General features: G+C 37.7%; 1 protein-coding gene across 1 annotated transcript in view; it reads left to right on the top strand.

Moving 5' to 3' along the window:
- bsna (bassoon presynaptic cytomatrix protein a) overlaps nucleotides 1-25982 on the top strand; it is a gene marked incomplete at both ends in the record, with an annotated part of 142205 nt that overhangs the window by 38350 nt on the left and 77873 nt on the right. The window contains one exon of the mRNA XM_079239903.1: nucleotides 22698-24071. Within this exon, the coding sequence (XP_079096029.1) occupies nucleotides 22698-24071 (1374 nt within the window). The remainder of the gene's footprint in view (nucleotides 1-22697; nucleotides 24072-25982) is intronic.

Below are 25982 nucleotides of genomic sequence, written 5' to 3'. Positions count from 1 at the left end.
CTTTTTAGTTACATGTCCTAAACTGGGGATCAACTCTCAGAACAAGACCACCCTAATTCAGCCTGTAAGTCATTTCAATATTTAGATAAGTGCATACAAAACATTTATTATTGTTGGAAGATATTTTTTTGTTGCCACTTTTTTTTAATCCTTACCAAAGAGTGGTTGTTTCATGGTAAAACATTAGATAACATGTAATATAACTTATTGATTTGACTCCACTGTTATTTATACTACAGAGCACTAAAGTAACCCCACAGACAGAATGTTTTCATGAAAAAAATTTGATGAGCCACAAAGTGCACATTTGGAGGTCAGAGGAGATGGAGGATGGTGTGACACAACTTTATTCCATTCCTCCTATTCGAATACATGAACAGGAAGTCTTACTGGATGACATGAAAGATATACAGATTTTTTTTCTTCATGTATGAATACGAGTACTATGAAAACAGTTTTCTAAACTGTATCATGGTTTTCATTGGCACCTGGCTGAAGAGGCGAGGTGCTGCTACCTGCTTCTATCCCCATCACGCCTGCCGTCTAAGCCATTTGGCAGCATGTCTTCCTCCCTGTAGCCTGTTTGTTCAACAGACTGTGTGCTAATTTTAGACACAGCATGCACGTAGGGCTCTAATAGAATTGTGTGTGCACATGTATTTGTGTGTCTGTGTGCTTTTGATTAATTAGTCTTTGGTAAAATCTGCAGACTGTGCTTCTCTTCTTCGTTCTGTCCAATCATATCGCTTACTGACACACAGTCCATCTTTTGAGGGTGAGTTGGATGTCTTTGTATTCAGTAATTAGTGATTGGGACTATTTTTTATGTGCATTGTGTTTTGACTTAGACTTAACTGTATTGATCCCTTTGGAATGACTCCCTCAGGGAAGTTAAAATGTGAAAAAGGGTTTGGCTGTTTTCACAAAGATTTGCTGGCAACAAAAAAATAATTTTATCGGCATGTGGTTGTATTATCTGCATGATTATTGCAAATCTAAAACACTTAACTAGAAGGGGAACGGCAAGTTGAATGTGTGACAGGAAATAAATTATCCATATATCCTGTTACATTTTCCTTCACACTATCTCTCAATTACATTTATTTCTACCTCCCTCTGGTGCAATGAGATGATGAAATGAGGCAGACGTTCAGCAGTCACAGGTGCTTTTTTATGTAAACTATTCGCATTTAATTAACCTTACACTAACTCAAATATGTGCAGATGGAATCGCACATGCTTGTCTAAGTCCTGAAATTATTTGAAAGCATTCAAGTTTCAGAATCTCTGAAATGATAATGGATTCAACTTAGACTCCAAAGTTGCGTTTATGTTGTTGTTATGTCGCAATCTCATAGCCTGCAGATAGATTTGGCCTATAGCCTATTTTAGCTCCAAGCTTTATAAAGTCATTTAGTAGTTTATAGATGTCTTAATGGTGTTGGGTCTTATTTATCTGACTGGCTTTAAAGTTTTGAGCCATCTCAGACCCCGAGGTTCTCTGGTCCCAGCCTCTTAATGGTTTCTAAAGTCTGAAACCTAATGGTAGGCCTGGATCTACGGCGATGGCTCTGGTCTCTGGAACAGTCAGCTAGAGGGCCTCAGAGCTTTTAACAAGGGCTCAAGACTTATCTTTATAGTTTAGCTGTAGTTATTTATTTGTGCTTTAGTCTGTTTTTTTTATTCTTATGTAATTATAATTCTAATATAATATAATTATATTATATTAGGTTTGTTTCATTTCAATATGCATAAATTGTTTTATTAAATCACTCTGTTGCTTTTTGGCATGAAAAACTTTTTTACATAAATGTTTTGATTTAGTGTTTAAATCATTAGACAATATTTTTTTCTTTTTCTTACGTATACAGAGTAAATTAAGACTTAATTTGTGATTTCATAGTGACTTTTTAAGCAGAAATTCTCCAAAACGAAGTGCTAGCAAACACAAAATCATAATGCTTGCTTACAATATTGGTCTCCAATGGGGGCTGCACAATTCCTCATTACAGCCCTGGAGATAATTATCAAGCTAATGATACAGGTTAAATCAGTTGCACTTACATTTCTTGCTATAAAAATGATATATTAATCACCATAACAGCAGAATGGTGACAATAGCCAGTTTTCTCTGGAATGATGATGATTGCAGAGACCTAACTGAGAGGCTGTATTTCCATCTGTGTGAATGGAGGGTAATAATTATGATTTTCAGACAACACCTTGAACTGATGAATACAGTGGCTGAGATCAGTTCATCACTGCATTGTTGTCTCGCTGTTGATTAAGAAACAACGGCTGCCCAGGTCATCGGGAAATGTGTTTGAGTTAATGTTTGCAGCAAATTTATCCTACAAAAAGGCAGAAACTTCTCACTTAACTTCTTTATTTCACCGAATGCAATAGACCATTTTTTTTTAAATTTATGCATTCGTCACATTTGTGCTCGTAAATACCACAGCTGGTCAGAAGAGTTTCTTTGCATTGTATTTTCCTATTGAATACGGATTATTTATTAAATTTTGGTGAAATGTCTTTAAAAACAGCTGATTTGAAGAAGCTGAAGAAAAGAGAATTATTAGAGATGACCACAGGTTATTCTAACCTGCCCAAGAAACCAGTTAAACCAGTCCATCTTACCTTCAAGGTTTTCGTTGGAGCTTTCAAACGCCTCAGTAGGGGACGACAGAGACCTACAGCTCTATGTAGCCTTGGCTTTGTCTGATATTACCAAGATTAAAAATCTGTTCTATTCCTTCGATGTGGACTGAGAAAATATTTATTTGTTGGTTTCTGCTCATGGAATGTCTGGTACAAAATGACTGAAGGCAGACTTGTACAGAACAAAAATTGGCCCTGTCATTTTGGCCTAAACTGCATTTAAACCCATAGAAAGGGAAAACCTTGCAATCTGGCATACTGGGCATTTTCCCGGTGGTGACCCCGCCACTTTCTCTCACCTTCGCCCAAAACGGTTAAACACGCAACAGCTCTCCCACATTGTTTTACTCCTTCTGGTAAAGACGACTGTTTGGAGATTTAAAATGGACAGCCAAGCTTTCTGATCTTTTTAGGTGGTTATGACCATGAGCGAGTTATGCATGCATTTATTACAAAAATACAAAATGCTAATTGTTACCTACAATGTTTGCTACAACAGTTTCACAACATTAAAGCTTTACAGCAATTTTATCTACATAGGATGAGTAAAAATCAAATCATATTAGTTTCCAACTAAATGATGTCATCACAGTAGCTCCAGAACAACTCACCTCACTACAACAAGCCAAATAGCAACTATTATTCTTATAAGAGGAGCTTGTTGTTTCGAGCTGTAATTAGCAAAGTCCTACTCAGCGGTCTGAAAACATCCAACCAATCATGGTAATCCTGAATATGTTGCAAACATCACCTGGTTCAGGCGAAATCACACTCTGGACTGAAAGCCACAAATGATTTATATTTGTCATTGCATACCACAGCATGCGGGGACTGAAAGTGATTGCCTGGATTCAGACCTGCAATTAAGTTGTACTTTCATCTTCACCAAAAAGTGAACTCTCAGAAAGAGAAAGAAAGAGACGACTTTCTTCCATCTGTCATTCTGTTTCAGTTTTCAGGTCCTTTTTTTTTTCCATTTTTCTTTCTCACTTTCTAATTTACACTCTGCTCTTCATCCACCGCTCTAGCTCTCCGACTGCCTCTCACTTTCTCATGCTGAACATCTTTAGTGTCTCTCTTCTCCTTCCCTTCTTCCCTTCTTTCTCTCTAAAGGGAGCAGTCTGTCATGCATGGCTGTCCCTGAGTGAGCGGTGAATCAAAAGCCCAAGCGTTGACATAAACCTCAGCCAAGCAGCAGAAATCCTGTTTAAAAGCCTCCAGTTGGACTGACAGCTTGGTGGAGACACACATACACACAAAATTTAGATAAATAAATAAAACATGCTGTAGGATGAGCTATATTTCCAATCAAGACGTAAAAAAAAAAATGCTGTTTTGACCAATTACACAATTATAATTTTATTTTTATTTGACAAACTGTCACGAGACTTATTACTATGAACTGAAAGAGAATGGAAAAATAACATTTTCTCAATTAGTATGATTAATTTTCTTGATTAACATCCAACTGAAATACAAAACAAAAACTTTAGAATGACCATAAAAGCTTCCTTCCAGAGACTTCCCATCCTCAAAACGCCATACAAGTCTTTAAATTCCTTACTTTGTCCACATGTGCATTAAAACCTCTCCACGTCTGCATAACGTTTTCATTTTCTCTCACAGTTAAAATGTGTGTGAATGTTGAATCAATTGACAGATGATTGCATGATGTCATCATCTGTCAATGGTGTTAATTGACATTCTACATCACAATCTGGCAGAATTACAACTGCCTGCTGTTAAGGATAATTTGCCTTCATATATTCATCACTCAATTGGCTGGATCTTTCCTAGACTCTCTCTGACTGTGACTGGCCTCATTGGGAGTAACACAGCTAACCTTCCTTCTGATACAACACCGTTCTTTCCAATTAGTTTCACAGAAGCCCACTTTCCTCTGTTTCATTAAATCTCCGCTCCTGATGTTTTCTTTTTACCTGCTGTACTTTGAGGTCTCACATTCATGGTTACACTTTGACAGGTGAATACGGCAGTTGTCATGGAAACCAGGTCACCCACTGCGAATGTTGCTGTATCTGTAATGCATGTTTGAATGTGTGTGGGCTGAGATGGCGGGCAGTGCTGTGTGTCCCCATGTGTGATGCACCATGGGCATGTTGGGACATCAGCAGGGAGAAATCTGTTGGGAATGATTGTGATGGCAACGGTGTGATCAGAGACACAGGAGGACACTTACTGTACATGCAGTGATAAAAACAAATAGGCATGTACAGTAACATAAAAAAAAAAAAAACAAGAAAACACTGACAATAAGACGCATAAACAAAAAACAACTAAACTTGTTCTGACTGTCTTTGTTCAAGATCTTTGACTTTTTTCTTTTTATTGTTTTGGTTGTTTTCAATGTACACTTATTACTCACCACAGCCTTGTCTCTGTGTCTGTTTCAAGGTATTATGCACAGAAATTACAGTTTCTAGAAATAAATACCTTCTGTTTCCAATCCAGAAATACTTCAAATGTTTGACACGTCTCAGTGTAAATCAAAACTAAATTACAACCCAGGGTTATTGCTGCTTTTATGTAGCAATGTCATTGGACTATTCTATTTTTATTGTAGTCAGGATCACTTCCACTTTAAAAGAAGATAATAATAACCATGTCCAATTTTTTTATTGCAATTTATGGTGGTTTATATTGTCAGTATCACTTTATTCTCAGGTGTAGATCTGTATATATGTTATATCTGAGGCAGGATGAGCAGCAGCATAAATCCAGTGCAGAACAGAAACACGTCATCTGTGACAGAGAAGTTAAACACAGTTTGGAAGTGGAAAAGCAGCAAAGTAAGGCAGGTTGCAACGTTAAATAGAGCAATTTGTCCACTGAATACACACAGAAATCGCTGTATGCTGCATAGTATTGAAAAAAAAGTATACATTTAAAGCATTTATTATTTTGTTGCTCTGGTCAAATTTCAAACTGAATCTGATGCCATTTAATTGAAATCACACAGAATAAGATGTGTAATATATTGCTAATATTGCGATTTACCTTTTTCCTTTTGGATATTTCACTTCCTGAAAAGCCTTTCAGGAAGTGAAATCTGGATTCCAAAAGAAACTTTAAAAACAAACAAGCTTTTTTGCTTTTAATCTTCTTTTTAATGGGTCTTGTCCACTTGAAGCTGATAATAAAGCTAGATCTGAGGCACTGTGGAGGTCAGAAGTTGCCAAGTGGCATATTTCCATATTTCTAGGTAAGCGTCAACAAGGGAAAGCATTACAGCATGACAGTAGGCATCCGTGTACCTGACTACCTTTTCCTTTGTTGTAGTTTAATAAATTTCCCTCTGAAAGGCTGGTTTACAGGAATCTGTGTTGCTGTGTGTGTGTGTCATCGTAAGGCCAGTTCAGGATTATCTCCTAATATAGCCCAGAGGAAGTATCATGGTGATAGCTTCCCTGTGTTTGCGTGTGCCATGTGCCTTTTCTGCCTCTTTAACCTGGCACCCGTTAAAGTGGAAGTTCCTCGGCACAGAAAGCCACCTGGGCACATAAAATATGCAGAAACGTGGTAACTTCTCTTTCTTTTTCGTTCACAGTGATTGAACCAGAGAATATAAAGGAACAATGTGCTGGGTGGCATGAGAGAACAGGAGAGCCATCTTGTTAGGAATGCTCTGCCTTTACGTCAATTTACAATGATTGTTGCCTTCTTTAGTTTTTGTTTGACTAAAATTGTCACATTTAAACAAAGGAAAACAGAATAGATAGAAAGAAAATGGACTGAACCACAAACCTGCATGCAAAATCCGCCAAATAGTAAACTATTTTTATTTTCCACAAACTCTGTTCCTCATTTTTGTTGAATTTATACAAAAGACAAATGTAAGGAAAAAATTTAACATACATCCAAAATCATTTAGGAATGAGTTTATTTTAAGAAGTTGCATATAGGGTCAATATTAAAATGTTTAAAAATGAAAACTTATGTAAAATGCATTTTTTTAAACTTTAGATGCACATATGTCAAACCTTTGATAAAGAGCGTTGGAAATGGAGCTTTTAAAAGGCTGACTCCATAATTTGAGTAATAAAAATATATTGTCCTGAAGTTAAAATTCAGGATTTCTGCGTACAAAATACAATCTCAGAACAAACAAGGATTCAATAAATCAAATTGTCTTAAAAAATACATAGTAAATAACAAACTTTACATTCTCTGTACTTATATCTACATCTCTCACAGAGTAACATTTGAAATATTAAGAAAGTATATGATTACAACAATAAAAATACCTGGAAACCTCAGAAAAGTTTCATGCAGATTTGTACATAGAATTTTTTAGCACAAAAACAAACGCTATAATAAAAAAGTCAACACTAAACATTTGGATCATTTAAACTTAAATCACATAGCAAGATTGCAGACATGGAAATGCAGAAGCTCCATAAAATAGGTGCATTAGTTATGTAAAAAAGATTGGTCATAAATGTAATAATGGACAAGGGAGTTTCTCTCCAAGAGGACTTCTCTCTTTTCCATTGCAATGCGTTTTACTTTCTATCACCTCCATGGCTTTAATACGCCATGCCCTCATCTCTTCTTATCACCCACCTCCTCCCTCAGTCCGCATCTCTTATCTTCCTGGGCTCTCTCTTCATGCTTTTCTAACTCATTCTCTGAGGTGTGCAGCAGAGATGGTAAAGGAAGGGGAGTTATCTTTCTCCAAGCATGTTGAGGATCAGTTCTATTCTCGGGAATGAGGGTAGGATGAAGAGAGACGAGGAGAAACTACAGGGACAAGAGTTCCCTCTCCGCATGCATTAACCATGAGAACAGAGCATCAGAGAGGCTCCAGCTAGTCAGAAGGAGGTGGGGGACAGCAACACACACCTTGACTCTCTCTCACTCCTATTGTGCAAGTGTGCTTGAGAAGCACATAGACATGCACATAAACATGTGTCCAGTCACATGCAAACTGCTCATAACTTAATGCCATCCTATCAAACTGACACAAACATGAATATGCAAGTCTGTACGCAGCTGCAACGTCAGGAGTTTGCAGGAATACAAAATGAGTTGTTTAAATGATTAATACCCTTAGTTGGTGCTTCCAGATGCCAACAGACAGACAGCGACAAACTGTACTCAGTTTGTACAAAGAGAAAAACTCATAACAACGCAAAATTGATGTCTGCATTGCACATAACCCAATGTGATGGCGTCGCCTGATAATGTCTGTTTCCTGGGAATGTTTCTATTTGCTGCCTAATTTCACTGATGGAAAACTGGCTTAAGTTTCTGTACTATGAATATTCTACTTCTATGAACTAACATTTGACTTGACACTAAAATCACAGAGCTAAAATTGTGCCTCTGAGGAAGAAAACCTTTGGCTGAAACTTTGGCTGTGCTGACGGGCATTCAGTGACGATGCCTAATTATTATCGAGGGGAGCTTCTTTTTGTGGAGATGTTTGGTGCAAGAGCGCTACCAGCTCAGAGATTAATTTTTCCCATAGTGAAAGAGACTTTGAAGTGGAGGATTAGCCAGGCGGCAGACCTATTCCAGTCATCAGCATGTTGTTAGTTGGATTAGTACAAGAAGAAAATCTACTTCTGAAGCTATAAGTATTCTGTAAATAAATTACTTGGTGATAAAAATGAGGTGAATAAAATCTTTCAAACAGAAGAAGTTAAAACAGCATAACTTTTTTGGGGGGAGATTGCCATTAAGCTTTGGTTAGATTTAGGAAAACCTTGCAGTTTGGGTTAAACTTTAACCTGTTTAACCTGACAGCCACAGTTCTCAGGGCAGAAAATAACCAAACCACAGTAACATGTAAAGTCTCTAACCTGGAACTGGTTGTTGCAATCCTCTGAAACTCTTCTCATCATTTGAGCTTCTGATCTGTTGTACTCACAGTTATGAGTGTGTACACTTTTGATCATTTTTGCTCTTAAAAGCAAACCAAACATGCGCACGCGCTCATCACTGATGTCCACTCCCATCAGTATTTCCTCACACCGGAAGGAAGTTCGTACTGTGGAAAAAAATGACATGAGAAGAGAAGGGAAGGAGAGCTGTGGTTGACAGAGAGGGAGAGACTGGCCGTAGGAGGTTTTTAAAAGGATGGCTGGGTGCTGTCACTGCATGATAAGAGTGTTTGAGGTGGAGGTGATACGACTCGTTCACACCCTCATGCCTCTGAAAACGGCGCTGTCTGGCTGGCTTCCTGGGAGGAGAGATGTGTTATCGGTCTTTTTCTGCTGAAGACTACAGACACCTCTCGGTGCTGTATCCCTGGTGTTGCGTGTGCCTAAAGCCATCAAAGGAATCTAATCAAAGCAGAAAATTAAAATGTTAAATCAATTAATCAAACTGTTAGCGTTACCCTGTGATAAAGCTTTGCAAATGTGTCTAATGCTCAGCATTTCTTTTATCTTTATTCTAACACACCCAAAATACCAGCTTACAGTAATGTCCATCACCAGCATGCATGTAGTCTCTTTTAACTATGAGGGATGTTTTAATGTTAAACAATTCATGTAACTATACAACATTTTATACAGTATGGGAATGGGACTACTGTGATCAGGTGGATCACAGTAGGAAGATATAAACAAGTTATTGAACGTCAGAAAATAAAGACTGTTGAGAGATGCATCAGATGCACTCCACCTCCACATGCAAACTTTCTACTGCTCCATGATGACTTTCACCTGATGTCACTGCTAATGTTGTTGGGCTTTAGATACTCTATCTTTTGTGAGATCTGGTGATTTGTCATTTTATCTCATTTTGCTCTTCTCCTTCTCTGTAATTTTACCCAAAATTAAAAATTAATTTTAAAATCTTATTTGTTTGGCCTTCAATAGTCTTTTTAACTGCAGTTTTTGTCAACATTTAGGATAAAAGTTTGATAGTTTTCTGTCAGAAAGAAGCTTCCGAGTGTTTGTGGATACTGTTATGTGATTTTCTAGTAAAATATTGATTTAAAAAAAAATAAAAAATAGGATACACTATCTTTTAAGACATGACTTTGTGCTTTCCTGTCTTTTCCATTTTGTAGCTGCTTGCTGAGTTAATCAGATAATTAAGCTCTAATTTTTAAACTGACAATAAATTTACTGACTTTTTCTTATGGTCAGTACTCTGTACTAGGTTTAAAGGGAACCTTTAAAAAAAAAAATAATAATAACGGTGTCCTTTAAATGAATCATATGTTGCTTCTGTCTGAAAAGTGACATTTGAACAACTGAGCAGCTACTGAAAGCAGTGTCACCATAAAGCTTATTTTTCCCAGTCTACAACAACTCAAGCCATTCATGTTTCATTGGGCTCCAAGCAAACTATATTTTGTGGATTTTTGTTTCATGTCACATTTGGATTTGACAGTTACATATCTGCTCTTTTTATTATTTTATTTCACAGAATGTCTATGTTGCGGCACAGTCCATGTGCTGAGTAAGACAGTGCCTGTTATACGTAGTGTTGTAACACGGTCAATGTTATCTTGATCCTAAAGTGATACTGTCTGATACAAATTAGTATAATGTATAAATCCCCAAAAGACCATTTGCTTTCACGCCAATTATTTTTTTGAGCGGTGAGTTACTTTAAATGAACAGAAATCTGCTCTTTTTCTGGCTTTATTTTAGACAGCAGATACTCTGAAATCCTTTCTGTTTATCCAAACTGAGAGCTCCTTGACAGCTGGTGGCCAAGAGTCAGATAAAAAAAAAAGTACTTCACAAAACTCCCACTTTAAGATAATAGAAATTTCATTTAATGTTTTAGCAATTTGAATTCTCCAAGTCTCTGATTTCTACCATTAAAATGTAATTCATTTTGTGTAAAGAAAAAAAAAGATTTTACATTGTAAACATTGATCAGAAGTCTTCTTAAGCATTCACAATAATAATATTTCAGAGAAAGCATAGATGTGCGAATTTTATGTTTACAACTCTATAATAAACAGTTTTCTGACACTTTGGCAGATTCTGCTTTGAGAAAAGCAGTGGTGACAAAGGTTGGAAAATGTTCCTCTTATTCAATCCTACATTGTAAAAGAGCATCCTTTTATGGTTCTTGGTGTATTCTGCTTGTTGTGTATTTAGGCTCTAAAACAAAAATGACTCTTCAGATAGAGAGTAACACTGACTAATGGGCTCTTTCATGTTTGTTTGACCCATGCGCAGCTAATATAAACACTTCATCATTTCATTAAAAATGCATAGAAATGTCTATTTCCTATGCCTTTGTTGAATTTATTGCTCTTATTTCCTAATTTCAGTATTACATCTAAATGTTTTATGAGTCCATACTTTTCCTCATCCAGGTACTGCATCACAGCATGGCATAATTTTCCTTTTTGACTTGAACCTGTTATTGATCTAACAGAGAGAGCCTTAGACACAAGATTTTAATCAGATGTCATGCATTTACTCAAGCAGATACTTATTTGCTACCTTTGTGAGGACAATCACAGACATGATATATTCCATAGTCTATTTTTGTGACCTTGACCATTGCAACTAAATGCCCACACCTGTCGCCACCCTCCTCTACCCTATCTATTCATGTGTAAGTGTGCCTGTTTTCATACGCAGCCTTGTGTAGAGTTCTGATATTGGATAAGGCTGAAAGTGCTGAGGCAGATTTTAATTAAGAAACATGCATTATAGTAAGATAGTGGTCAATAGCATCGATCAGTTGAGGTTATTCAGTGAAGAGATGTAATGGATCAGTAGTGCAGGAGGTATATGTGCATCTCAGTGCACCTCAGTGCACGCTGCATGGTGTGGCAATGAGGTCACATGATAAGAACATGAGTTATGAACTTGGAATGGTCAGTGTGTTTGTGTGGTTTGGTGCACAGTCTCAGAAGTGACAGATGTAGGTGTTTTATGACTTTCTTCTAGGCAGAAGCTTGCTGATGGTAATCAGGCTGAGATAGCCTTTTATGTGTGTGAATGTGTGTGTGGGTGTGTGTATGTGAGTGCAGTTCATTCATCAGGACAAAACCGAGAATGAGCTGTCAGTAGCAGTGCTGTTAGGTCTTGAATGAGGAAGTATTCTCATTTCAAAAGTTTGCTCCTTTTATCCAGTTGACCATTTTCCAGGTTTAGTTGTGAATTTCTTGTTTTTCTGTTTTGTTTTTCGTCTTACTTTTAGCTCAGGAGGCTCATTAACTGTAAAAGTCTGTAGTTTCATGAGTAAAACTGTGTATGCACAAAGGGAGACATTTGCATAATCATTGTTTTTGCAGGATTTATGAAGCAGAATGCTCAAATTGAGCTCTTTATTAAAGCTCAGTTGTAATAAAGTACTGCACATGTGCTTGGACCAGACAGGAACTAACTTAAGAAGACTACATTGTGAGGTCTTTTAACACCCCCAGATCCATATGCAGGATTTTTACAGATGTCTGCTGCTATTTGTAGCAACCGTAGTAAAATAAAATATTATTAAGAAAGAAATCATTGTTTCCTTACAATGATTTTATTTGAGGTGCACACATGATCACGGCTATTCACTGGCTGCATTCATGTATAATTTTGGCATACCTGATATTATAAACATCTGAACCAGCTGTAGAAAACAACAGTGTGACCCAATGTTTCACATTGTTAGAATATTGTCATGTGATAGCCATTCCTTTGTGCAAGTTAAAAAAAAATAAACCGGACAAAGTAGCAGGAGATGGAATCAGATTAGCTTCATCTTTTCCCTGACACGTTGTCAACACAGTGGAAAGCAGAAAGATAATAAGAATTTAATTACCTGTGCATAAAGCAGAAACAGACATTTAACTTGAATGATCTGATGGCAGCTGATGTTTTCAAAATGCTATTTGTCAGTATAAGAATGTCAATAAGGACTCATTTTCATTAAAACTGGTCATTTATTACCATTAAAATCCTGAGTCGCTCATCTGTCAACATGTTCTACTTCTGTCAAATAAAGACTGCTGGTGCCCTTCCTTTGTACTCCTTTGTCTATTATCAGTTGCTTTGTCACTGATAAGAGGCTTCATATTCACAGCAAAGCCAGGGAAGGTGATATGACAACTTTGCAGGTTTTCTGGGGAAAAAAAGTGTTTTAAAAGCAAACAAACACGACAAAGCGTAGCTGATATTAGCAGCAAACATCCATGAGATTGCTGCTAATGATGCTGCCAGCAGTCAGGTTTCCATGAGAGGAGAAAAACAAAACAAATGTAACAATAAAAAAAAAGGAGGGTGTTTAATTTTAATCACAGTAGTGATAAAAGCTGAGTTGCAATTGGTTGTAATAAGAAAATAACAAAAGCACAGTTTTTACAGCTTTGAGAAATCATCTGGAAGATGAGGACAAATCAAAACAAACTAACTCCTAATCGATGCCATAATTTCTTGTTCTTCTGTGGATATTCAGTAAAATATCGTCGATGGGAGGCTTATTAATTTCATAATAGCACAATGGAGATCTAAATTGAAAATAACATTTTTCATCCATGTGTAAATTTTGTATCTATATGGATGAGTTCAGCTCAGTATAGCAGTGTGTGAACTTTAGCTTGTTGCCATGTAACATTTCACCTTGTTCTCCTGTTGTTTCTAACCCTGAAATCCTCCTTATAAAGGAGGTTAGGCTGGTGTGACAGTTCAGTCTGCTTGACTAAACACAAAGCCTGATTTATATTTCTCCATTTTATGAAGGCTATTTATTCAACTTTGAGAATAAATGCGTAAAATATTTTTAAAATATGATGTATTTGCCTCTTTTCCACTTTCACAGAGGGATTTTCATTCTCAAAATCCTGTATTATTTTCATTATCAGCTCAGCCACAGAAGCGCAGGTGTCAGATCTGCTTGTAGACATGATTTAGTCACAAATCATTGAACCAAAACAGGTTGTAAAAACAGTGTAACACTGAAAGCAACACTGAAGTAACTTTGCATCTCAGCTCTTATTATTCTGATAATTTGAAGATGGATTGTTACAGAAGTGCAATATCTCATGTTAGTTAAAAAATAACATGACAATAAAGATCAGATTTTCTAGTTTGGATATAAAATGGTGCTGGAAGTACAACATTAAATTTTTGATAGTTACTGTAACTATAACTATTCATTTAACTGTTCTTTTAATACCAAAGCAGACAAACACTAGAAAAAACATTGGACATTTACTATATTAGTTTAAATTTGACCCTTCAAACATAATTTTTAAAGTTTTTAAGGCATACGGCAAATGAGAAAAAGATTTATTTTTTTTTATAATGATGTAAAATTTATTTTTAAAATACTGTATGTATATGTATGAAGACATGTGGCATATATGTATATGCATATATGCATATATACCAGGTTGTGGTATTCAGGATTACAATCTACCGTATTCATTACATCAATGCCTCTCCCCACAAGAAGAAATATGGGCTTTTTTTGTGTGTGTGCTTCCATTATTAGCTGTAGAATCTCAGAGCCTCATCATGGGAATACTTCCTGGAATGTCCTCTGTCCGTGTGGAATATTGATCAGGACATTAGTCTGCTGCCAAGTCTGTAAGCACCAGAGTTGTCCTGGTGGACTCACTCTGCATAAAAGCCTCCACTCAATGACTAAGTCTAGATATACATGGAACATTCAGTGAGCCCACATGTGCAGGCCTCTGGGAGTTTATATTTGGGGTATTCTCTGTGTAACTTAGTGCAGTCACTGTGGTTTTATGTCAACATGTAATTACTATTACACAATACTAAAACAACATTCTTATGATGTAGTTTCTTTATTCTTTATAAGAACAATATATCACCTGGAAGCAAAGAAATCCTTTCTGTGCTGAAGCAATCTGAAGTCAGTAATTGGTTTAGCCAGGAGGTGTAGTAGCTTAAAATAAAAAGAAGAAACTAATTAATGCTAGTTAATAGTATTTTAGATATAATTAGATGATCACATGTGTATTTAACACCAAATTTCAGAATCATAATTTGAAATAACATAATTTTATCATCAGCCTTGCCTTGTGCCTGTTGTTTGGTTTTTTTTCTGTTTTTACTTTATTTTCTGTCCTCATTTATAGCTGCAAACCTTAGTGATAGACAGGTTTATTAAAATCTATGTAACTGCATGTGGTCCTGTACGGCAGAGGTGCATGTGAAGGCTGTACAAGCATAAAGTAGTGTGTTGCATTAAATGAGAACATATTCATTGAGTTTATGTTCATATAGTGCATGCAATAAAAAGCTGGTAGAGCAGCTGAGCTCATGTGACTACATCAAGCCCCAAACATCTTCTAATGCCTGTGGATGGCTTCATTTACTTAACATCACATGTGACATTTTGAGCTACTCTGGAAATTACGGCTCTTTGCATGCAAGTTCAAACCCTCCTTTTTTCCATGTTAAACGCAACTTGTATGCAGTGGTTTCCATAATGGACTGTACTCACTTTTTATACTGGTATGTGAAACTGAAAAGAAGCAGCTCCTTTACTTCTGCACCTTCTGTGCCTTGTTTTGCAGTTTCACTATTTTCCAGACATAAGACAGTTTTACTGTTACATCAGCAAAAACAACAGCTTCTCCTTTGAAGTCGTGTTTTTACCATTAGAGGAAAATTTTGCCAGTGTTTTAGTTTTGTGACTGACGTTTCAGCTTTGTGGACAAACACACACAAAGAAAGCAATAGATTCTAATCATCGCTAACTTGTGCTAACTTGGAGAACAGCACAAGGGACAATGGTCCACCAAGTGTAGTTTTAAACTAGAAACTTAGTGTGAGAGTGTTTTCTATTCAGGCCTGTGACAAAAAGAAGAAATAAAATTGTATTTTATTCTGATTAGCTGAGATAGCAGGATATGTGGAGTGTAATAATTAAACAAATAGAAAAAAATGGACTTGATGTAGTTTGTAATGGGATACAAGCTTAACTGACAACTACCTCTGTATCTGTTTGGCATCTGTATTTATTATACTAATTTATTATACTCAAATATTTAAGACTGTGTGTGCAGCTATGGTTTACGAATATTAAGAGGGTAAAACTCTCTTTTTGTTTTAAGGGTTTAAGACCTTGTAGCTCGCTCAAGTTTTCTCCCTACAGTTCTTGTGGCCTGATTTCTTTTGCCATTCAGGCATGAAAAGTAAGAGATTTTCTTCTCCTCGAGGAGGGCTCTTAGTGTTTTTAGTTATAGCAATGGAGCTTCCATATGTTCATGGGCTTTATTTTGACAAACACAATATCATCTCAGATAGGAAGCTAGGACTCTTATTGCTTGGTGCAAAATAATGTTTTGAAGTGCAGCACTGAATTATAAATTTGCTGATGTAACGATGCAAGACTTGGACGTCTTTGCAGTTCCAAGATGATCAAATGAAAGAGGAGATTACAAGAGGATGTTTGCAAGGTGCTCAGGCTTCCACGCATGTAAGGGTCCATTAAATCTACTGAGCTGCCCTTGGATAAGTCACTTGTCATTCAAAGACTCCTGCAGCTGCCAGCAGTTTGGAGCTGCAGTGGACGGCATTCAGTTCATGTTTGAGATTTCTGTATGATGCTCAAGAAGCACTGCGGACATGTTCTTTCAAAACATCTCAAACAGATGTAAATGAATTATTACTGGAAAGGATGAAAAAGTTACCCTGATGAGAAGGGTAAAAGTGAAATGTCTGCTTCTGTTGCTGCAGAGAAAGTGATGAATGACACCTCAAGTTTCCTCTCTGCAAACTGGCTGCAACACCTGTTCCGTACTTGTAGTGTTTGGAGATCTGTGACATGAATATTTTATGCTGACAGCTGCTTGCCGGGGAAGTGTGCGTGAGGGGAGTGTATTGTGCATGTTTTTAGTGTGTCTGGGTTTTTATCTTTGTCACACTTTGCGTGAGGCAGCCACAGGAAGTAGCTCATCCTGTCGTCAAGCCCTTAAGTGTCAGGGTTCTTTATTTTCCTCTCCCTCCATGACAAAACAGTGGCTTTTGTTGTTAAGGTTAGTGGATATTTGTGTTTGTCTGGGCTTTTCAATGGAGTTGTGAATGTGTCTGTACGAGATAAAGCCATCAATCAACACAGTGTTAAGATGATGGTACCATAGAAAAGAATGACTTGCAGTATTTTATTTATTATCTTCATTGTTTTTATTTGTTATAATTACTTGGCTACATAATTACTGTACTTAATCTGTTGTGATTTAGCTCACTGAACACAAATCCAGTTAAATGTCTAAGCTGCATTTAGCACCAGGTGCTACATTCACTGAGGCAGTCAGTCTTATTAGCTAGTTCCTTAATTAGAAGATAGTAGAAGAAAAACCAAGAAATGAGATGTGGGATAATGAGAGCGACAGAAGAAGGAAGACCTCATAGATTTCCCTCTCTTTGCTATTTTCGCGCTTTGATTGGCTCTCGAGCCTCCCACCATCGTCTCTCAGTCTCTGGGCTTGTTAAAAGTAAATTAGAGTCACGGTGAACTCTGCCTCTGTGGGGCTCACACTTTCCCCTTGCACTCCCAGACAGTGCTGCATGTATCATATTCCAAATCTGACATAAATTGCTGATGTTGTACAATTTTTTTTATTGATAATTTCAAAGTGTGATCTATAAAACAATTCATTTACCTTTGTGGGGAATCAAACAAAGGCAGGAAATGCTTCAAATCTTTTAAATTTGCTTTGTCTGTCTGGTTATTTCTCTTTGACCACCTTAAGGAGTAAATCATCTGGCTTTTATTTTCATTATTGCTATCTAAAAGACAAAAAAAAAATCATCTTCACTTGTTCTTATTGATGTCTGATCACCAGGTAGTGTAGAATGAAAACAGAGATTTGAATATCATATCATAAACACAATATAAAGTTGCAAGTGGACAACAAATATAAGATTTTTTCTAATTTGAGGGGGTCATCTATTGAGGTCAGCTGCTAGAAAAAAAAAGAACAACCTAATAAATAAAGTTATCTCTATGCTGGGACATTCTGGAGCAAGGACATGCAACTGCAGTCCTCAAGGTTGTTCTGCAGATTTTAGATGGTTTCCTGCTCCAGCACGTCCAAGTTCAATACAATGTACAATGACCCAATACTTTGGAGGACTGGAGTTTCCCAGAAACAGCCAGAAATTATGCCACCAAAGAAAAAAAAAAAAAACCACATATATTTAATTAAACCATCTTTAGCTTTTTCTTTTTCACAATGAATCCTGGCATTGTCACCTTGTCAGGTAGTCAGCTGACCTCATTGTTTGGACACATAATGTTGCTGAACCTGGACCTGACCAACAGCTGCAACCCCAGTTCAAAGACTTTCCCAACAGGCTTGTACAGTTTGCACCAGACCTGATGGCTATATCTCTTTATCTGCCTCTTATCACCCTCACACGCCCATCACTCCAATTGTTAAATATCTTACAGCAACTAAAAGTAATAACAGTTTTTACCCAATAGGAGGCTTGTACCTATTTGCTGAGTTACATTCAAGTGGTAGTTTTTTTTGTTTGTTTTGTTTTATTTGACCAGACAGTGAATTTACTTTTACACTTTCAATTACAGTTAGTTCATAACAACTCATGACTAATAAATACTATTTTTCATAGCACAAAGCATTGTCATTTACAGTGTGTTCGGGTAGGCTTCCAGCTATTGAGAATTGGCGTTGCTGTAGGGAGGGTTTGCTAGGGCTTCAGCAATGTTTAGATGGATGCTAAAGTGACAAAAACATGAATGACAGGGTTGTAGTTTATAACAGTCACTAGTTTAACAGTAAATGCCAACAGTACAGCACATTTTGTGCAGAGATTGTATTAAAAATAAAAAGTGATGCATGTTATGTTTTTTAAAATAGGCTGCAAGACCTGAAATTCTCTGATTGACCATTCTACTGGAAAATGAAACCAGTCAGTATGTTTAGCTGCTCTGTTTACTGGATTTCTCAAGTAATTTACAATTGAATTGTAATGCAAGTTTTTATTGAATGATACAGTACAAATAATTCTTATTCTTATTTTATTATTGCATAGAGGCACTTTAAATTGACTATTTTGTTATAATGTTGACCTGTGTGTGTTGGCTTGAGAAGCCACTGATGAAAGAGTCCCGCAAGTTTGAGGACAGCTGAACTTCTTAGAATTAACTTAGGATGAAGGGCTTCATTCATCGTCTTTGCATTATTGTGTGAGTGTTACATATGTGTAAATATTATTCATAGTACCCAACATTTGCAAATAATGTTGTTACAGATGAAGATTTGTTTGATTTGACAACATTTAGAAATTACTTCATTTTGGAGAGGAATCATATTTCAGTTTTTAAAGTCCACGTCAGATCAACCATTTTGGATTTGCTTTGCACATGTAAGATACATAAACAGCGTTAAATCAGTGAGTTTTAACTGCACTTGTGATTTTAGGTAGTTCAGTATAAAAATCTTCTTTGCTTTCATGTGACAAGTCACAGCAAAAGCACTTTTTTTCATTTAAGCCATTAATCATGTTTCAGTGATATATGTTGGGCAGCAGAGAAGATTATTTTTCTTAAATGAAAATGACCAACAGTTTGCAGATTTCTGAAAATGGCACACTAGTTTTCCTTTCCATCTCTTTTTTTCTTGCAGAAGTGTGCAGAGTCAGCAGTGTAGGAGACTGTAAAAGCACATTATCCTCCTTTAAGTAAAAAAATATGTCATTTATTCCTGGAATGACTTCCACAGACCTGGAAATTGCCTAAGCTAACTGACACACCACATGCAAACTATCTTGTTAAAATGCGACTTTACTCAGACAGGAGTAAATGTCCTGTAAGTTGAGGTAACTCCTGTAAGGCTTTCAGTTACTTTTCAGGCCTGTGACAGGCCGATCAGTCTCTGTCAGATCTGTGATGCTCGACAAAGGGGTCAGGACTCAGTGAGCCTGAAGACATTTGGATATGACAGGGACCGCTCATAAACAAGGCTCGATGCTTTCTGTCTGCATTTTGTCTTAGCCTGCAAGCTGCTAAACTATGACGGGTTGTCCATCTGTTAACATAAGTGCTTTCTCACAATTCATTAATATGTAAGTCAATCGTGTATTTATTATCCTACGTAGGAAGCATAGGGTTTTCCGTATCTGAGCGTTATTTTTTCCTGTATTTCTTATATATATATATATATATATATATATATATATATATATATATATATATATATATATATATATATATATATAATGTGTATATATATATATGCATATACATATATGCCACATGTCCTCATACAAATTATATACATAAAAAAGAAAAAACATTATAATGAACGCATGCAATCCACATAAATTGTTATCATTAGCTATTGAGTTTCCACATTGCACTGCTTTACCTACAACAACCAAAATAGCAGCCGAGCCTTTCACAGATGCCTATACACTATCTGCCTAAACTTACCACCTGTTGTCTGCACATGTTGTTTCCCTTACAAGACAAAATGGACTCATTGTGTCAACATTCATAAAGAGGCATGAATTTAGATGCATTCGAATACTTAGGTTTGCCAATACATCGAACAATAGTTCTGCTAATATCACAATTTATTACTGTGTATGATTAGTCATTCACTGGTGCAGAAGTTCAAAATAATGATTAGCTCACAGAAAAGAAGCACCATAATTAGTTCTGGAAACTCACATGTAGCAGAAAATGAGCTTGATGCAAACATCAGGTGCAGAAATTGCTTGCAGCTGCATGAGAGAGCCAGTTCATAGAAAGCTGTGATTTGCAGCCAGCGTGACTTCTGTTGCCTTTTCTACTTTAGTTTTTGAGTGTGCCATCCTAATCAACAAGACCTTGGTATGAACACATCATATTGTGCTTATTTATTTAGATGTAGACCTTAAAAACTATATTTTCAGTCACATTTGTTTCGATTTTCAATAAATCAAGTCATGGTAATACTTGCAGTTAAAACAAATAAAAACATGATTATTTCTTTTAATGGACATGTTTCCTGTTTAATCTGAGAAGCTTTTCACCAACTGGAATAAGCTCAACATGGCTACTGAGGTCACATGTGTGTTGCTGACCCACTCAACCATTCTTGTTTCCTCACCTGTTAGCCATGGTACTCAGATGTGCGAAAAATTCACTGGCTTCAAATACGATGAAGCAGAAGTGGGTATTCTGCACTGCTGTGCAGATGATTAAGCTTGACATGATCGGAGCTGAAGAGCTGCCTGGATTAAAAAATATGCTGACTCTTTTTCCCTCCACTCTTTTCTCTCTGCATCTCCTTCCTGCTATTTTCCATCCCTTCATCCTTCACTGTAACCCTCACTTCTTGAAGTGTCTCTTGTGATGAGGTTTATAAAGCAGAGGGACTCATTAAAATGAGCTCCCACCCCTTTCTCTTACTCTGTCTACTTCTCTTCACATCTCCCTTGCCATCTTCATCAAATGAAATTATGACAGTACAATGCAGGAGGAGCCTGTGCAGAAAAATTATACTTTCAAATCTTCTTCCGCTCTAACTAGTCAAGAATGGCTAAATACTAAAGCGGATAAGAGACAGCATGGATAAAAAAAAGAAAAGCAAGAAATACAGGAAAAATGAGGAGCAGAAAAACATAGATGTTAAGAAGGAAAGCCAGAGAGAGAGTATGTTGTGGAGAAAAGGAGGATGTCAGGTTGGTGTAGCCCTCGAATCAACAGAACATGGTATCAGTTATGCTGGCAAGCCAGAAAATGCCAGACAGCAAAGCAGGCTGGGACAGGGTAGAACAGCATACTTAAAAGGATGCAAGCATTTTCATCTTTTTTTTTTTTTTTTGTATCTGCTCTTTGCCTTGTTCGACATTTTGGTCTCAAATTCAAACAGACAGTCCCCTCACAAAAAAAAAAAAGTAAGGTGGCTTTTGGATAGCAGGCGGGGTAATACAGTATATTTGCGCATTGCATTGTGGGAAGGAAGGGGATGGGAGGAAGGCATGAAACGTGCGGTGATTTACTAGCTTTGCTGTGGCTGCAGAGGAGCTAAAATAAGGACTATTCATGGCAGCTGGTTTGCAGCAGTGGATGCAAAGCTTCAGTGGGACAGACAGGACTGGAGCAGGTTGACACAGTGGAGAAAGGAGCTGTGTGTTTTTGCAGTCGGGAGAAATTAGAGAGCCGAGCGAGGTCCGGACACTAGGGAGTATCAGCTCTCATCTGGAAGAAAAGGCAAGGGAGGTGGAGGACAGAGGAAGAAGAGATGGGGTGATGCTTTATTTTTTTGTTCTCAGATGCTGAGAGGTGTTGCATGTTCATTTAATTTGACTCTGTCACTCTCCTTATGTAACTGTTTATGTCTCACTTATGCCCACACTTGATTTCTGTGGGTGCATATGTGTGCATCCGTGAGGAGTCATGTGAGTTGGTCTGTGAGAGATGTAATGCTCCTGACTCAGGTTGCAGTTTCAGCTCAGCAATTACTCAGCCTTGCAATTAATATGTGGTTGATTTACCTGTCTGTAAATTCACCTTTTTTTTTTATTTATTTATGGCTGATTTCCACTAATCATTCTGCATTTTAGATACCATGCAAGACAGGATTGACCGCAATATATATGTAGCTTCCTGCAGTTCAGAAATTAGACGAATGTATAACATATGCATGGCTTGGATGAAAATACATATCCTGTCTGAGTCAACAAAAGTATTTATTGTACTAAAATCAATAGCAATCAATAAAAAGGAAAAATTTATGTTTCATAGCAGTTTTTGCATTACTAAGACTGCATGAAGAATTTCTAATTCTTTAACGTTACTCAACCATTGTTCATACCAGTTTTGCCGAGCAGTTGGCAAAGCCAGAAACTACATCTTTTCCCCCTTTTTTTAATAACTTCTATTTTTGTGTAGCAACAAAATTTTTGATAATTTCTGTTCCGTGGAGTCATAGTTTCAAATTAGTTTTATTTGAATATTTCTCTTAGCACCAAAAATAAAGCTCCAAGATTTTGAACAAATTTACAAGAAATACATATGATGCTGTCAAAATGTCACGAAAGAAATTTTTCCAAGTTTAGGCTGGATTTTGAAAGATTAATGAAAGATTGCACCTCTCTGTCTTGTGTCTGTAGGTCCAGGAATGGTTGTGCCTGAACTGTCAGATGCAGCGAGCTCTTGGCATTGATATGACCACGCCTCGCTCCAAGAGCCAACAGCAGATTCACTCTCCGTCCCACCAAGCCAAGCCCATTGTCCAGCCTCAGCAGCCCGCACCACAGCCAACACAGCCAGCAGCAGCAGCACAGCCCAAACCTTTGGCACAAAGTCATACTGCCCAGAGACAACAGCATCAGCAGCCGCCGCCGCAACAGCAACCTCCTCAGTCTCAGCCCTATGGCCAGGCTCAGCCCTACTCCCAGTCCCATCAGTATCCCCAGTCTCAGCCTCAGTCATATCCCCCATCACAACCAGGGGCCCAGCCTCACACCTCTCCAGGCTTACAGAGACATTCAGGTCCCGGCAGCCTCCAGACTCAGACAGGTCCTTCTCAACAGGGCATGAGGTCTGATCCATACTCCCAGAGAGGTCCTGCAGCTCCTGGAACTGTTGGAGGTCCTACAGGAGCCCAAAGCCAGCCAGGGGGTCCTCGAATACCCCATCCTGGTGCTGTACCCCTTCCTGGTTTGACTAAGGCACCATCCCAGCCAGATTTGGGTCGTGGTTCTCCAATGCATCAGTCTATGGCACGACACCATGACCAGACTAGAAGTGCTGGATCCTCCCCAGCCCACAGACCCCAGAGTCAGGCCCCTCCCCCTGCCCAGGATGGTCTGACAAAGCTGTTTGGCTTCGGAGCATCTCTTCTTAATCAGGCTAGTACCCTGATCAATGTTGACCCTCTACCCACCGCCTCTACACAGCCAAGTGCTGCACGTGGAAAGGTGGTGTTTAGTAATGCAGCTCCTGACAACCGGCAGCAACAACCTGGGGCCACTAAACCTTTTGGTATGGGTGGACCTCATGGTCCAAGTCAAATGGGAGGTCCTCACGCCCCAGGCCAAATGGGAGGTCCTTATCCACCAAGTCAAATGGGAGGTCCCCATGCACCAACTCAAACAGGAGGTCCTCATGCACCAACTCAAATGGGTGGAACCATCGGTGGACCACATGCGCCAACACAAAGGCAGCAGCAAACTATGGCCCATCAACAAGAAATGCCTCAACAGCAATCGCCAGCCCATCAACAAAAAGGGCAGCAAGGAAAACAACCACAATCCCAAGGACCACAACATCAGCAAACACCACCTCTTCAACAGAAGGCATTGCAGAAGCAAGAGCCAGCTGCAGTTGCTCCACAGCCAGTGAAGCCCAAGGTGAACTGTCCCCTTTGTAAAACAGAGCTGAACATCGGCAGCTCAGACCCACCAAACTACAACTCCTGTACACAGTGTCAGAACCAAGTGTGCAACTTGTGTGGCTTCAACCCCACGCCGCATCTGGTGGAGGTAAGAGAAGCAGTGCACCATACACATACATGTCAGGGTCTTCCGTACTCTGACAAGTGCATAACAAAATTTCAGTATGCAAAAGTGTATATTTCACAAACACCAGGATCAAATCTTTATGTTTACACATATAAGATAGACGTCTCTTCGCAGACAGATCGATACCATTCGCCAGAAATAGAAAATGCTTTTCATTCCTTAAGTGAACTTCTTTCTCTTCACTGGCAAGGTGAAGAGGAAGAAATCTCATCTTCCTCATTTCTCTGAGGCAATCTCTCCTCCATTCATTTGTTTTGTTGATGCTACCAATGTTTACAGAAACATATTAAATTAGAATCTTTTTCATAAATTTCTTTCTTCTGTGGTTTTACCAAGCCTTTCTTGTTACTTTCTGTGTTGGCTGCGACTTGTCTCTATTTTCTCTTCCTTCATCAGATCTCTGCTCTTCTCCTTTCTCCAAGCTGTCCCTTTCTCTGTTATATCTGACTGTCATTTAGTTTTTCATTACAACGACCACCCCTTGGGTCACTGGCTTTTACTGATTTATGATTATTTCTGAATAGTATACTAATAAATATTATTCGTGTGAGAACATGTGGCTTAGTACTTGGATTGAACTTCATTTAGTCACCTAATTTTGTTTATTATTAAATATTTTCAAGTAGAATTTTGATCTTGATGAACTTTTAATATTCAGATATAATAAAATCGTATTTTTAAATTACACATGAAAACAATGATTGCCACAGAACTTTTATAATTATTGAGTAAATACATTCAAATTAAAGAATTTCTATTTATATACATCTTAAAATTTGACCCACAATGAACATTTTTTATAATGGACAGGTCATCCAGAACAATAAATGTTAAAACTTTTCTTTGTTCTTGTGGTGGCCGTCAGGCTATCTTCTGTAAATTCCTCACATTTGTTAAAAAAAAAAAAAAAAAATGTTTGTTTGTTTGTTACACTTTTCTTTTAAGGCAGCAAACTCCTTGTACTCTTTCACATGACAGCAATCCAAATGCAAGGCTCCAAGAGGTAAATCTGGCAACATTCCTGCCGCCTCTGTTCAGCTCAGCATGTTAGGCATGTCGCTGGTTTGCTAGTGGGATTTTCTAATGAGAAATTATGCTAAATTGCTGACATAAATATAATGCTAAATGTTGACCCATGTGTTGCTGCTACCAACTCAAAACTATTTCCATGCAGCATTAAGTAACTTCCTGTGTCTATGTGTAATGGGCGTGAGTAGGAAATAAAAAATAATTAGGATTCCCTTTCTGTGGTAACGGATGTTTAGACTGGAATTCTCGTCAATCGCGACCCCCTTACTTTTGGCAGGATTGGTGAGTATTTCCAATGCTAGTACTGGAAATGGTTTTAGTTATGGTTATAGCTCAGATCATTCAGGTGGGCTAATAATCTTATCTCAGTATACAGGAGCTGGAGGGAATTCCACTATGTGATGTGGCAATATGTCCTTTCAACTTTCCAGTATTACTCTGACTGGTATTTTAGGGTTAAAGCATACAAGTCATTGATCACAGCATGTCCTACTCAGTAGAGATCCAGCATTCAAGACATTGTGCTACTTTGACTTTCTGAGATGACTGAGTGTGAAATTATAGCTCAATTTGCTGCACAGATATTACCTTTAAGTTGCTTAAATGGTGAACTTGTCAAATGAGGCTGCAATCGCAAAATCTGGACTTTACTAAAGGAAAATTCTGACAGAGAAAACACAGGTAAACACTTCCAAAATGAAAATGAATTTTTACCAGCACCATTATGTCTCTCATTTGAGTAAAAGCGTATCCTTTAAACTATTCCCTTGGTGTGATTAATCAAAACTAGCAAAAAGAAAAGATGATGGGTGAATTAAAAGGACAAATATTCAGAGGCAGAAG

Source organism: Telmatherina bonti (assembly GCF_933228915.1).
Source record: "Telmatherina bonti genome assembly, chromosome: 4".
Classification (NCBI taxonomy): Eukaryota; Metazoa; Chordata; class Actinopteri; order Atheriniformes; family Telmatherinidae; genus Telmatherina; species Telmatherina bonti.
Note: the sequence above shows the minus strand (reverse complement) of the source record. Positions and strands in the feature narration are given on the sequence as shown.